This window comes from Myotis davidii, unplaced genomic scaffold, assembly GCF_000327345.1.
Source record: "Myotis davidii unplaced genomic scaffold, ASM32734v1 scaffold1628, whole genome shotgun sequence".
Lineage (NCBI taxonomy): Eukaryota > Metazoa > Chordata > Mammalia > Chiroptera > Vespertilionidae > Myotis > Myotis davidii.
The window spans coordinates 10,671-26,551 of NW_006299023.1; the positions used below are offsets into that span (position 1 = coordinate 10,671).

Sequence of the window (15,881 nt, forward strand, 5' to 3'; positions counted from 1 at the left end):
GTTTGCTCTGTTTCTTTTTAGATAATAATCATGTATCTGATTAAGTAACCCACAAAACCACTTAAAAGAACTGGTTTTATTCTTTATCCTTAGTTTTCACTAAGAGCTATGAATTTGTGGTACGGTTTAGCAGGAAGCTTGATTCTGTTCTGCCACGTGAAAAGAATGCTAGTTCAACTGTGACCATCAAGGAAGAAGAAAATTCTCCCTTCAGGAAAAATAAAAAACTTTACTTATACAACATAAACCTGAACTTATTGCCTTCAAAATTGAAAACTAAATTTTTAAAACATCCTTAGCAATGCTGTTGTTACACCCTAACATTTATCTTGAAATTTTGGATCTTACTTTTTATAGCATAGGATAGTAATCTTATTCGTCTCCTTTGTGCATCTTTTAATTAGCTAATGGCATTTGAGTACTCATGTTGGCAGCACAAGGTATGGTTGTTATTGGTAACTTACAACATTTATACAACTGTGGGTTCAATTCAGTTATCAGAGCTTCTTTTGGTTTTAGTAATAGCGTATTATCATATCGGCTAGCATGGAGCAGTTATAGGTACAAGGCACTTTTCTAAATAGTTTGTATTCATCCATTCAATGTTCACAGCAACCCATAGTGATCAATTGTATCATCCTGTGTTGTTTTTTACTAGTTTCTGAAGGCCTGGAATCTGTTACATTTAGCACTGAGTCATCAGAGGGAGCTAGAGGTAAAAATGTTTCCTAATTGGAAGTCAGGTATATGTACTTTCTCCATCTCATTGTGGAAGTCCTCTTTGAATGCCCTCATGCTTTGTGACATTTCATAGCTCCTCACACCTTGTCTGTGCTCATCTAGTGAGTCTTGAAAGTCAAACATTATATAGAGAACATTGTGCTGTCTGCTCTACTGCTATGCAAGTTTCACAATTTCCTTATTTAGTTCTCTCAGTCGGAATGTAAATTTTACATTTTTATGTCCTGATCACTCTTTCAATATAAATATGCACAATATGCTATTTTTCATTTTAATATCATTTGTAGTATTCATCCTCATGCTTCCCAAGGACTCATTCTATGTCTTTTTTTCACTAGAATTCTTTTAAAAAATGTAAAGAAGTGAAACAAGCTGCTTTGCTCCAGGTAGAAACTGCTGGTGTGTGTGTGTGTGTGTGTGTGTGTGTGTGTGTGTGTGGTGTGTGTGTGTTTTCCCACATTGCCTTTATTTCCTGCTTTCATTCTGCCATCTTAAATTGTAGTCATCTTCATAAATCACCTAAATGTTATTCTCACAGATGTATCTAGTAATCTTTGTTTTCACATTAAGCAATATTCCATTACAGAGTGCTATGGGCTGCCCACCACTAACCAGACATTCCCTGTTTCCTCCCTAGCATCAGCCGAGACAGATTATGTAGATCCCACTTCCAAAGCACCACTCAGGCCAGAGGAGCCAAAGAATGAAGGTGGTAAAGGTTTTCATGCTTTGATTCGTTTAATTAAACAATATTTAGTTCACGTATATTATGTCCATGGAACATGGAAGTTCAAGCTGCTGTACTTGTTCTTCAATTGAATAGATTTGAAGAGCTATAGCTTCCAACTTCTTGGATCCTTAACATGATAATAGGCTCTCTGAATACAGAAATAGATTTCAGTTTCTCTGCAGTATCTAAATATTGAGGCATAATAATAGTTGACAACCAGTTAATAACAGTTAAAACATAAATATTAGTTGGAGGGTTAGTTTTATAGGATAGAATTTCCACTCTTGGTTCTGTTTTTTTCTTGTCTAAATTCATTGTCCTATCTGTAAAAATACGATGCAAAATCTTAAGAGAATGAGATGTGTTGATATTGAAGAAAAATACTTGACTATAGCTGGATGTGTGACAATTTTTAAAATTGTTCTCCTTTTTTTGATACAGTTGTGGAATCTATTACAAATGTGTCTGAACCACCCGAGACCGCGTTAGGTAATGACATACCTAAGCAGCTTTTGTCCTCATTGCCACCATCATCTGAGAACCTCAGGTTCTCTCTCATTGTGAATTCATGTTGCAGCATCATTTCTAGATTCTTCTATTTATAACCATTGTCCAAGAAGTCTCTTTGTTCACTCAGTTTTGTATCGAGACCTGGTCTCTGTCCCTACTTTAAGTCAGCGAAACTATCAAATCTAAAGCATCTTTTCCCTAACATTGCATATTCTGCCAGCTTGATGTTGTGTTGAATATTTCAGATGATGTATTTTGTATAACGACCCATTCATACTTTCTACCCTGGCAACACATTTTCCGTTAACACTCATTCCATCGTGTTCATTTGCATGTTTGATGTTTTCTCTGTTGTTTAAGTGAAAGTCAATGCTTCTTGAATTGGCTTAGCTTTATTTATCACTTTTTTTATTACTTCGTTTTTCCCTTTATGGTTACTACGGAATATATCTTTCTAGCATTGTTGAAGAATTACTAGGGTGAAGGGAAAATTTTAAAAATAAGGACATTACTTACTTTGAACGTATTTTTATAACCTGTCATCTCCAAGCATTTTTTTTAACTAAGGCATTATGAAGAAAGAGGAATGCTATTTTTGCTGCAGAGTTGCAGTTTCTTTAAAAAAAAAAGTCTACTTGTTACCATCATTTCTGTCATCTGTACTTAAGGTGTGCAAAGCACCATGGTAACCTCGGTTATTCTCCTTTAATGAGCGTAGAAGCATCAACTCCGCCTTCCCAAACTGTAATCCTACTCAGCCCAAATGAACCTCAGACTGGACCGGGTAAATACATTATTTTGTACTTGATGTAGAAGGTGAGTGTTTGCAGAATGGAAGAATGGAACGGTAACAAGGGCCCTGCTTGACATTGGAAGCCCCACCTCCATCACTCAGCTCACAGTTGTCACTGCCCCTCTTCTCATCTGTCCATCACTTGTAGCCGTCACGTGTGGTGAACAGTCTTGCTGTGCAAGTGTTTAACATGGGAAATAGTAATGTTTCTGGGGAAGACCACTTACATACCATTTAAATATAAATAGATATCCTAATTTTAAGTACTTGGTCATCTTGACTAGTTTTACAAGTTCTGTGGTCATGTATTAACAGAAACAAGTTTCACCACACAGTCCAGATAAAGGTATTATTGGCCTGTCACCTTGTCATTACCCGGTCCTTTACTTCTTTCCATTCCTTCCTGCAGTGGTTTGACCATTTCACTGCATGCAAATAAGAGAAACTGACATCAAACCAGAGACTTTGAAAAATCATAAAAGGTTTACTTGATGGGGGAGTTGGAAATTAAGGAAAACAAGTCATTAACATCGATAACTAAATATGCTTCTGATCATAAGGAAAAGCCCTCTCAATATTTATAGACTCTCTTGTAATAGGAGTTTATTACACATAAGTCCAAACTTGTGTTTTGATTGCCATCGGACTTTTTATATGGCTCTATTTCCAAAGATAGAGCTATTTATTTTACTCATTGTTCACAGAAACATCCTATTAAATATTGAACCTGTGTCCGTTATCTCAAGCTTTTTGAAGTTTATTGTTTTTAATAGCTGTAATAATTAAATTATTGAAATGTTTAAATGTGAATAATATTAGTGATTCTTATCTCTTTCTGAATCATTTTTGTGGCATTGCCTCATGATATGCCCTTACCTGCAAACTATTTATCCTATTCCCTGGAGGAAGCAAATAGCCTGCCAGGAACCTCAGCAAGCAAGGAAGTTGGGAGTCAGGAAATCATAAAGCTGAAAGAAACTCTAGAATCAGAGAATCTTAGAATTGGAAGGGCTCTTTAAAAATTCTATACCTTTGCATGCATATTGGCATAACCAATGAACACAACACTGGGTGGTGGGGGCTTGCCCAGGGTGGGAATGGCTGCTGGTGGGGGAGTGGGGTCAGTTGGGGGAAAAGGAGACATATGTAAAACTTTAGTCAGCGGTTCTCAACCTGTTGTACCTTTTGATGGAGTTCCTGCGGCTGTCACCCAGTGATTAGCAAAGGGAGCTCTAACACTCCAGGTTGCAGGGTCCTAAACCAGTGTAACCTCCAACATATCCTGGTGTTTATCTCTCTACAGGCAAGAAGATTCCACTAAGACCATTGCATGCCTTGCATATTTTGACTTATTTTCCTGAGGAAGTCTCTGCAGACTCTAGAACCTTCTAGTATCTAATAGTTCTTATTTCCAGCAATCTTTTTGTAAGGTACCTGGGACTCCCTGACTTTGGAAAACATTTTGTTAGTCTTACCCTCTTACACCAGATACACTTTAGTCCAACTAAGTGAGATGTTTCCACAAACTGCAACCTTGCATTTGATAATTCCTTTTCCCCAGCAGCATAGACTGTTCATCTCTTTGGTGAAGAAATAATTGGTTTTTATACCGAGTGTCCTAGAACTCCTTTGAGAATTGCCCAGCGAAGGAATGACTTTCTTCAGTAATCTTTGTTTTAATTTCTGTTCAATTTCTCTTCCTCAGTATGACCAATAAAAATTATTTTCTTTAATAAGATTAATTTTTCTATCAGCACTTGCTACTAAAATACATTCATTTTTTTCTAGGTATATTTGGAATGTGACATGCTAACTTTTTTAAAAAAAAAAGAAATTGTATCTATTTGCACTCAAAATATGTATTATCCTGGGATGATCTGATAAAATGGTGTAAACGTGTAAGGATGAATACTTGTTATTATGAAATTTATTTTAACCTGTTTAAAAGGTACTTAAAGTAGATGTTTCTAGAATTCTAACAGCTTCACTTGCCAGCTGAATATCTTGGATGTCATTTAATGTTCCCTCTTGTTTTCTGCTGTAACAAGAAATTATCTTCCTATACTTCGCAGCTGTATGGAAGATTTAGCTGCATGAATTGTGTATGTAGCTCATCAGTCACTCGACAAACATCTCTGAGAGCTTAGAGGCTGGTAAATAACTGTGATTCTTGCAAGAGCTCAAGAGCTCCAAGCCTTATGTCCTTTCTTCTAGCTCCCAAGCAGACAGCGCGCACTCCTCCCAAAGCAAAAACATCTCCACGTCCAAGAGTCCCTCAGACACAGCCAGGTAAATACACATTTTACATTCTAGCCTGAAGAGTTTGATGTTAGTGAAGTTGTTCTGCTGAATTATTGTGAGTTGGATTTTTTAACTCTGGTAAAACAGGTCTTCCATTGAAACCTGAAAAATATTTACATTTGCTTTTATACTGAAAAGTGTATTATTGGTATAAGTTATTCCAGAAAGTTCCCTAGTATTGTATTATTTTGAGTGGGGGATGGAGAGGAATGGAATTTCTTAAGAGTAACCTGTCTACCCTCTCTGCCTTTTCCAGCTTGAGAATCCCTAATGCTTCCATGGTCCTTGAATGGGCCTCCTCTTGCCAATCACCTAGTTTGGTGTGTTTTTTAAGTTTTCAGTAAATTTTATTTATCATTAATGTCATGAAGAATAAACATACATGTCCTCTCCTATAACATAACAATTATATTATATTGCTTTGGTTGTTTTGCTGTAAAATTTTGATAAGGACCCAAATAAGATTCATTATAAACTATTTTTTATTCTGTTCAAGAAGCTCTCATTTGAATGTTTAACTCTAACCCAACTCTTAACCAACTCTTCTCTAATTTCTCCAACTACCTCAGCCAATCTCCATGTTGGAATACCATAAACTCGACATGCCTCAAAGAAAGCTTATTGTTTTTCCACCTTTCCGTTACACCTGTGACAGGTTCTCACCACTTTATATCTGATTCTTTCCTCTCTTTCTCACCCAGCCTCGGTAGCTCATCTGTTACTAAGTATGGGACATTCTAGCATTGGTGCCTACACCACGCATCTACCCAGTCATGCCTAGTCTATTGTCATCGTTCAACTGATCTCCCGTGTCTCTTCTCTTCTAATTTCAAATATGTCACCCCTTCATGCTGAAGTGATTGTTTAATTCATTTAATCAGTCATTCAACAAATATTTATTGCATTCTGACCATGTGCCAGGCAATGCACTAAACACTAGGAATGTGAAACAAAATTGAATCCTTCCATGGTCAAGGAAGTTACAGTCTAGGCCAGTCACCTAAATTTAAATTTATCATTTATACATGGTCTGCTTTCAAAAATGGGAAAGGAAAACGTTAGCAGGTAGCAGTTCTGAATTCCCACCACAAATCCTTTAATCATAGCTCAGTATCCCTATTGAAAGAAAAAACTATATATTTTGGCATGGTCTTTAAGGTCTGATTCTGAGAGAAATTTTATCTGCTATTTTTTTCTTTAAAAGGAAATTCCTTAAAAGTAGATTCTACGTTCACATCTAGCTCATTTAAATCTGCTTTAATGTACTTTAAAATGTGTATTACTTAATTACTAAAATTTTGATATGAAAATAATATGGGTATGATACATAAGTACATGAGGGTAACAAGACAATAATCTCTTAATAGAATGAGAAATTTAAAATAATAACAATAAATACATGTGTAATAATATATAAGAAATATGGGGGGAAAGAATTAATGATTAATAAATAGAATAGGAATAAAAAACAAAGCAACTAGATTAAATTTATGCATAGGAAACCGAAATCTGATTTTAAAAATAAATTCAAATCACATGAGAATTCTCTCAATTTTTTATTTGAATATAAAGCATAGAACAAAAGTGACAGAAAAAGGAGAAATGGAAATAAATAAGAAAGCATGGAAGCTTAATGAATGTTGAAAAATAAGAGTAGAGATGAAAAATAAGTGCTTGGAGTTAAGACATTGGGAATATAAATTCCTGGTTAGTAAAATTTAAAAAAAAAATAAAAGAGGTATGAAGTAACAAGAAAGACATTCATACTTTTCTTTTTGAGCTGAACTCTCTACATATAGAAATATGGAATAATAAATTAGGGGCTTACTCTAAATTTCCATTATTATACTATATTCAAAGTTTCAAATTTGTTTGATTTCGACCATTAGCCAAGCTCCCTCCATCAGATATGCAGCTTCAGAACAATAGAGTCATAAGCTCAATGCATTACACTCTCTACATCTGAAACCCTTGAGTGGCTGCCAAACAAGCAACAGAGCCTCCTGGTTCTGTCCCAACTCAGGCAACTAATTCCCAATCCATTAGCATCTCCCATAGAAAATAGCTGCAATCAAATACGTCTGGCTTTGTTGGTGATACTTAATGCAAGGGAACAATTTGTGAAATTGATCGGGAAAAACAAAATACATTCCAATTATTCCTCTTAAAAGTGGATGAAATTAGAATCTCTCTTACCCAGGAGAACATGATCTTACCTAATACATCCCAGTAATATCTTGGGTTGTATAGTCTTTCAAGAATGCTTATGCATATATTTGTATGTATTACTAAATATTTCAAAGACAGATATTCAAATTCTAATACTTCCTCTCTAACCTTGGCTAGCTTTGTATGGACTTCAAAAGGCTTTTGGGATGGGAGAATGTCCTGCTCACATGTATCATACCAAATGAAATTACTCTTGTTGGGCTGTAAGGGTATCATCTGACAATAGTGTATACACATGCGTTCATCCACCACTTTTTTAGGATGAAACTCTTTAAATGGACATGCCAGCTTTCTTCTTATTTATACATGAATTATTTTTATAAATTAGATGGCAAAATTTAAATCTATATTTGTCATTGAAGGCAAAGTGAGATAAAAAATTTGGAACAAATTATGAAGAATGTTTTGTCATTAAATAAAGAGTTGATTTTTGAATTTCTATACTCATAGGTAATACTTAATAATCCCATTATTAATTGTATACCTAGAAATCTTATAATCATCCAAACTATAGGTGTTCCCAGTTTTTGTAGGAGCAAAGTGAAAATTAGAATGTTCTCAGATCCTTCAGTGTTAACTTTGTAAAGATTTTTCCAGAAATGGAAAAAAAATTTATAGTAGTAGAGTTTTCACATCATTCCAACATTTAATTCTCACAATCATCCTTTGAGTTAGCACAGATTTGTCATTTCCTCATAAAAATGAGAAACAAGTTAAAATGTGACATGCAGAACTTGGATATAGAGAATCCAAGTGTTTGGACCTAGTGATAATGTCTGGACCTCAGCTTTAGCTCAAGTCTTTTCTCTGGTACTTAATAACTATGTGACCTCAGGCAGATAGTCACCAACCCAAATCTTTAAAGTGAAGCTGATAGCTCCTTCCTCCCAGCATTCTGATAAGAACCAGAGGGCATAATCTTTATGAAAGCATTTTTGAAATTGTAAAATGCGCTATAAATAAATTAGTTTTTTCCTGGTATCTATTACATTAGCACCTGTTACAAAGGAACAGTTGTAGAAAGACAATTTTAGTTTGCAAACATGTTCATTTAAAGGTTTATTTGGAACTGAAGAATTGCAGGAAGCGTGGAGTGCCAGCCCACCCACTCCATCCCTTCCATGCTCACTTCCCTTTCTGCTGTGGCCTGATTTGACTTTAAGCTTCTCTTTTTCTTATTCATGCTTCATGGGCTTCTACTCTGACTCATTGAATTCATCTTCAAAGAAGACATAGGCTATGTGTGTGCTGTGGGGGAGGGGTGAGAAGTCAAGCAATCATCTAGAAAAGAAGAATATTCTTTCATTAATTTCGTAATCTCTTCTGAAATGAAGATTTTTAAATGTTCTCCATCCTACCCTTATGCTTACTCAAATTTTGCATTTCTTAGATTTCATTTTCTACAAGCACCTGGAAATCTAAGTGATCTATTTTTAGAGCTTGAGGTTTATTGTTCTACCTACCATTTTCCAATTTTTTAATTGTCAGGCTTACACTTTGTCAAATCGTATGTGTTAAGCATGACCAGGAGATGCTGACAGAACTCATGATCCGAGTTCTCTCTTTCAGCTCCTAAGGGGTTCCAGCGTGTTACTTCAAAACCAAAAATGTCACCAAGGCCAGAAGTGTCATATACTCCACCTGGTAAATGTTTTATTTCATATTTGAGCCAAATGCATTCTATTGTCACACTCTGCTGCAATTAGACATAAGAGCTCATTGGATATGAGGTCAATATTTCACTTATGTTCAGATATCATGTTGTATCATACATGGCATGATCATTTCAAAGGTTTCATAAGACTTCTCTAAGTTCTCATATAGTAAGCTATTTATACAACCAAAAAGCAGAGACTTATGCCAAGAATAAAATGTTTCTTTTAGAACTAAAGTTCCCTTATCTTCTGCCTTACCAAAAAAAAAAAAAAAAAAATGACCTGCCAATACTAACTCTGCTGTATTCCAATGTTCCACCAAAATAAGATAAAGAATTCAAAAATTTTCCCCCCAAAATGATAAAATTATGTTTTTACAAACAAAAGAAATGATGTTTAACCATTTTTTTGGGTTTAGAAATTTAACACTATCTAGCACTGAGTGTTTTTTCTGTTTATTTGCTTGTTTGTTTGTTCTGTAAATTCTTTTACCAGTTCATGGAGTAATAGCTTGGGTTCAGAAAAAAAACTGTTACACACACAAAAAAAATAAAGGCTTTTTTAGCTATAAATTTATATCTTGCCTATCACTTGAGAAGGCCTTTTGTCCATTTATGAGGAATAATCTCCTATTTGCGGGAGTATCCAGGGTGGGGACTGCAAGGATCAGACCTTTCCTGGGTCTTGCCACCAGTGCTCCAGGTCTTCAAGTGGCCTTAAGAACTGTTAGCTGAACAGTTATGTAATAAGCAAAACTAACACATTTTTAACTAGAGTACCTGGGAAATACTATCAGTTTTTTTCTCTTTCTTTTTAAAGATCCAATTATTATAAATTCCTAGTGCTCCTAGAAGCATATCGACCATTCCCAGGACCAAAAGTATTTCTAGTCTGTGTCTTGAAATGATGGCATTTTGGAAGCAAGTCTGAATTCAGTTGGTGTAGTGTTTTCAGATTGTGAGTGGGAGGAGGGTGCTGTTGCTAGGGGATTATCTGGTTATTGCAGGTGGTGGTAGGCTAGGGAGGGGCTCCTTGGCCCTGAAGCCTGGAGTTTAAATTTGTAGCACTAAACTGGCAGCCAACATTGTAAATGCCAATTAAACACACACACACACACACACACACACACACACAATGGTAATCTTCCCACTTGCAAAAGATTGGCTTCTTATTTTCAATTGTGGAAAAAAATGTAACAGAAATTGAGTTATTACAGATAACAGCAGTAGATCTGAGTGATGTTATTCACTTTTCTTTTTCAAGAGAGAAAGCAATACTATTGGTCCTGATGTCACTTAATCTCATTAAACCACTACATCAAATGAACTTTTTTTATTGTTTTAAAATGTCTAATATGTGCCTTAATTTTACGAAACACCTTTGTTTTCACAGAAATTCTAGCCTGTAAGTGAGCAGGGAAACAACAGCACAAACAGTTCCTGTGGCGCTTCCCTGGGGCTTACTCTGTTAATTCTCTAAATCCAGTCACCCAGTTAGAATTCTGTCTCTAGATCTGGTGTTGGTCCCACTGATCTGTATTCATCAGGGAGTTCCCTGGTGCTCCAGGGACGTGAGGCCTATAGGAATAATCATGAGGCTACTGTTACTATGTTTCAGACAAGTGTTCAAACAACCTAGATCCTGTTGTGTTCAAACAGTTTCTGGGTTGTGTGTAGGCTCAGGTTTGCCTCCTGATGAACCCAAGACCTTGTTTATAGGTTCCTGTTGGTTATTTCCCCAAAACAGAGGTAAATTACATATGTACTTAATATTTATTGATATCCTAGAGAAATAGATGCTCTGTAAAAGTCTAAAAAATGCAAAATGTGCTGAAATCAGGACAGTTATGTTTTATCGCAATGTTTACCTCAACATTTATACTGAGAGCTATCAGAGGTAGCAAAGTTGAATTTTTAGACCTGGATCCGATAAGTCAGTCTAGGATTTGCTGGGAGCAAACCAGGAAGATAATCTAGATTTCTGCAAGCTATGCAATCCTCACAGCTGTTCTGTGTAAACCACTCTTTGTGACAAATTCTAACTTGCAGTCACACTGCAGCACATTTGTACTTAGGCAGTAAGGGAGTGATGCTAAAATGCCTTTGAGATGGAATTGCTAGCGCCTAGAACCCTAGCCAATGACTGAATGGTGTTGGGGAGAGAAGGATGGCCCTGCAGGAAGGAGTAAAGCTTGTGTTCGGATGTGCTGGGTTTGCAGGGCCAGTAAGACGTTCCAGTGGGAATATCTGACTGGTGGTTGACATGTATTTCAGGATATCTAAACAGAAGTCAAGATGTGGGATGTAGATTTGGGAGTTGCCTGTATAGAAGGTTCTTAAATCTTGTGAGTGGATGACATCATCCAGGAGAAAGGACAGACTGAGGAAATAAGAGGTCAGAGGTCAAAGCCCTGGGCAACACAGTTCTTTATAGGAGGAGTGGGCAGAGGAGGAGGAGCCAGCAGGCAGGAGAGTCCCAGGGAAGATGGATCAGGAGGTGAGGCAGGAAAGGGTGGTCAGCAACGCTTGTGAGGGTCAGAAGAGCTGCTGGACTTGATAGCTCAGGTGCTCAAACCTGTGTCTGAAAACCATGGGCTGATGCTTTGGAATTCAGATATTTTCAGGTTGCAAGCATATTAATGTGTCTGCTGTGAGATGTATGGAGAGTCATACTACACAAGACACATAAAAACTGCAAAGAGGCCAGTTCTAGTTAGGTTTTGCTATGAAATGAGTTTGGTTGTTTGTTTTTAATTTTTCGGTTTCAGGGCATTTTGGACTTCAAAACCATGGGTGAGGAATCGTGCATGGGCCCGTTGTTGAAGGTCAGTGCAGTGGAAGGCAGACCACAGTGGATGGAGGAGTTGTAATTGAGAGACCAGGATGCAGAGTCAGATAGAAGGTTTTGATTAAAGCAGCAGTTCTCGACCTGTGGGTCGCGACCCCTTTGGGGGTCAAACGACCCTTTTACAGGGGTCACCTAAGACCATCGGAAAACACGTATATAATTACATATTGCTTTTGTGTGTAATCACTATGCTTTAATTATGTTCAATTTATAACAATGAAATTGGGGGTCACCACAACATGAGGAACTGTATTAAAGGGTCGCGGCATTAGGAAGGTTGAGAACCACTGGATTAAAGGATGAGAGCAAGAGAGGGATGGTGTGACAAAGGACCCATGTCAGGGGATGACTTTTTTAAAGATAGTGAGACATTTGATCTGTTTTACAGGTAGAGGGGAAGAAATTGATAGACAAATGGAAATATGGACTAATGGAGAAAATATAAAATAATAGAAATAATGGAAAGTAAAAGGTCCCAGAGACATGGGAGGGAGCGGGGCCCAACACCCCAGGTTGAGCTTGCAAAGTGGCCTCCAAAATGGCAGGGAACCTGCTTCCTCTCAGACTGGACCTCAGGGAACAAGGTCAGAATAAAGGGCTAGAGAGCTGGAGGTGGAAGAGTGTGTAGCCTACATGTATTCCTTTGCTATGGGATCAGTCTCTTTGTAGCCTGTTGCAGGGTAAACCTTATTGCAGATTTCGTATTTCGCCACCTTCGTCAGGGAATAACATATTGATTCTCTCACCTGGCATAACATCCATGCACATTCGTTTTCATTTGTCCATATTAGACATGCTCCTCATAATTGTCGTGTGTTAGTTGAACTTTTCTCTGGAGCGGTGCCCTTTATTCAAAAAGATAGTTCATTTCATTGATTGGTTCATTAATATACATGGTAAGTTGGTTAATATAATTGAGTCCAAAATACGATAATGGTAAATATTCTTATAAGGAAATCAAAAGTGCCCTCTTAAAAAAAAATTGTCATTATTTACATTGTTTCCCCCAGCATGGAAGGTTTAGGTTTTAGGAATCATGCTCTTTTTTAATGTAATACACAGAGGCATGCACATGGGGAAAAAGGAAAGAAAAAACGACAACTTGCATTTCTTGAAGCTGCAACTGACCAAGCAAGAGAGTGATTCATAATGCTTTCCCATGAATATTTCTATATTTTTCTCTCTCCACTGATTTTAGCTGCTTTAGAAAGCCTGCTGTGGCAGTTTATTAAATCATCACTTCATGGTTACCAAGTGCCAATCGAATGGTGGCAAGTTCACTCTCCATGAGAATATTGCTGCAGTATTGTGATACTATGGTACCAAATTCCCCAGGCAGCTGAAGCAGTAGCGAGGAATGCGTTTACAATATGGTGGATTTATTGGTTGCACATTTCTTCTGGGTCTCCCTTCCTTAATCCCAGCTCCCTCTGTATAGCCTAACACTGTAACCAATTAGGTTACTTATAAACTACTGGCACTTTGTATTAGTCATGACCTTCACAGACCCAAATCCAAGTACCTTCTCCTTCACCCTCCAGATAAACATTTAGTTTGATTTATAACAGGAAATTCCTCATATTTTACCATTTGAATTCCCCAAAATACTACACAGCGAAGGTGACACAGTCACTGTAGTGATGGGTTTTCTCTAACTTTGACAACCACTGATCTTTTTGAATTTGTCTTTTTCCTTCAAAAAAAATCCAGATTTTTTTATTTCCCCTGGATATTACCTTTTAGTTTATAGAAGTTCTAATTGAGTCAAGTTTCTTTCCAATGTACCAAATTCCACAACTGTAATTTCAGTGGTAGTTAGCAGCCTACACTAAGAACAGATGTGATATGTGCCTTAAATATGACCCCCAAAGCAATAAAAACTGAATGTCCATTTTATATAACCTACTTTATACTAATGGTAAAGTGGTGCTTGGCCACCTGATACAAAGGTTTTTTCATTTTTCTCTGAGGCAGAGTTCTAGCCTGAACTCTAATTATTTTTCCCCAGCATCATATAAGATGCAAGAAAATTACACTGCCTACAAAGGGACTCTGGTATTTATGAAATCTTCGGAGTGGCAGGAAAACCTTTCAGTGAGAGAGCAGGGCTGAGAAGGGCCTCCTTGTGGGGAAAATGAGTCAAAGAAGCACATTACCTTGCTCTTGGAAGAAGACTTTGCCATAGAAATCTGATTCTAGCAATAGGCAAATCCCCCTGAAATTTGCCCCACTGAGAAACAAGGTATCAAATTTTCAGCTTACTGTTCTATTTTGTTAAAATAGAATAGGACAAAGGTATCAAAAATATACTTGATATCAGGTACTGAATATGAATAGGTTTATTGTAATGCTGACATTTTTGTTCTTCATTTTCATATTCTCACTAGAGGTCCGATGCACAAAATTCATATAAGAGTAGGCCTTTCTTCCTCCGACTGCTGACACCAGCTTCCCTCTGGCACCTGGGACCGGGGCTTCCCTCGCAGCCCTGGCTTCCTCCAGAAGGTCGTCTGGAAGGACATCTGGTCTAATTAGCATATTATGCTTTTATTATTATAGATATGTCAGGAGGCCCTGATACCTAATATACTAAAAGCCACATCACTAAGAATGCCAAAAATGGCAACAATTATCTAGTATTTACTATGAAACAAGCACTCCATCAACTCTTCATGTGGTATTTCTAATGAGAGACTGATTTCCTTTTACTGTTTTCTTCGTGTAATAACTGTTAGCATCTTTTAAAATAAAACTTTGTTTTTCTCTTAGATATTCAAGACTTTTATCTTTCTTGCTATTTTCATCAATTTTTAGGCCATTTATGCACTTTATCTAAGATCATGTATTTTCTATTGCTATCAATGGAATTTTAGTATGAATATCAAATGGCCCCGAACCACTTACTTCAGGGAAAAACTGACTTTCTATTTTGAAGTCAACTTGAAGGATACCTACCTTCTTGTGTTTAATTACATTAGTTATTTCCTCTTTTTTTTTCCCTTTCAAGGGAAGCTTCGAAATGAACTGTGACCAACTCTTTTCTACTCCCACTAGAACCTCCCTGAGACAGTAACATTTTTCCACTTTGAAAAGAACGGTGTCTCCTCGCCGTGTTCCTTAGTCACTGTGGAAGTACGCCTGCCTCATTCTTGCTTTCCAGGATTGTGTATCTGTGGATTGCTTTAGTCCAGGCGTGACATTTCGAGTACACAGTGTTTCGTAACCTTTTCTTTCAGTTCCAGGAGATGTGCTCCGTCCCCAGAAACCAGACCACGAAGTCTCTCAGAGCGAGCCTGGTAAATGAACCTTTTTATTTTCCCAATTAGGAAGTATATTTTTCAAAAATATTATTGAGGTAAATATTTTTTAATGATTGTAGATGTGGAAGACGTTTGAAAAAAAGTATCAGTATAAAACGTGTACTTTATTTCTTTTTGGGAAGGGGTAATCATACAATCTGTTTGATTTTTTCCCCCTGGTTAATACTAGGGAACAATGTGCAATTAGTTTATTTTTCCTAGAAGTGTTTTCATTGAATAGGAAATCATGTTAATATTATAAGGCCTACTTATTAACTGAGCCAACCATTTACACCTTATTTCAAAATGTAAATATAACTACGTTCCAACTGTGCGTGTACTTTGAGGTAAAACATGTAGGACTTGACTCAAAAATGTTCTTAAAGTGTCAGTGAATACAAAATTTAATGTTTTAACTAAACTAAGTTTCCTGAGTGGCATCTAATAGGGATAATTTTCTCATATTTATCATGGTTCTTAGAGAATTGTTAAATGTTCAAATGGATGCATGTAGAAACACAGAAACTATTTTTACTTCACCAGGTAGTAATTCTCATGAATATGTTTCTTTGGTTTCCTTTTGGCCCAGTTCTGCAGCCCGTTACCTTTAGAATTGATCTGCCAGAGACAACAATAGGTAATGGCTTTCCCATATTGACCAAGTCTAATTGTTTTCCTTGCCATCATCAGGATTACAGGTCTTTCTCAAATGATCATATTGAAACATCATCTCTTTTCACAACCGTTTCATCATTTCATTCTCATTATCACTCTTT

General features: G+C 36.8%; 1 protein-coding gene across 1 annotated transcript in view; it reads left to right on the forward strand.

Annotated features, from left to right (window-relative positions):
* Positions 1-15,881, forward strand: part of LOC102753636 (target of Nesh-SH3-like) — an 81,268-nt gene that overhangs the window by 8,325 nt on the left and 57,062 nt on the right. The window contains exons 5-11 of the mRNA XM_015571052.1: positions 659-715; positions 1,379-1,450; positions 1,913-1,960; positions 4,989-5,063; positions 8,874-8,948; positions 15,043-15,102; positions 15,695-15,742. Of these exons, the coding sequence (XP_015426538.1) occupies positions 8,912-8,948; positions 15,043-15,102; positions 15,695-15,742 (145 nt within the window). The 5' untranslated portion in view covers positions 659-715; positions 1,379-1,450; positions 1,913-1,960; positions 4,989-5,063; positions 8,874-8,911. The remainder of the gene's footprint in view (positions 1-658; positions 716-1,378; positions 1,451-1,912; positions 1,961-4,988; positions 5,064-8,873; positions 8,949-15,042; positions 15,103-15,694; positions 15,743-15,881) is intronic.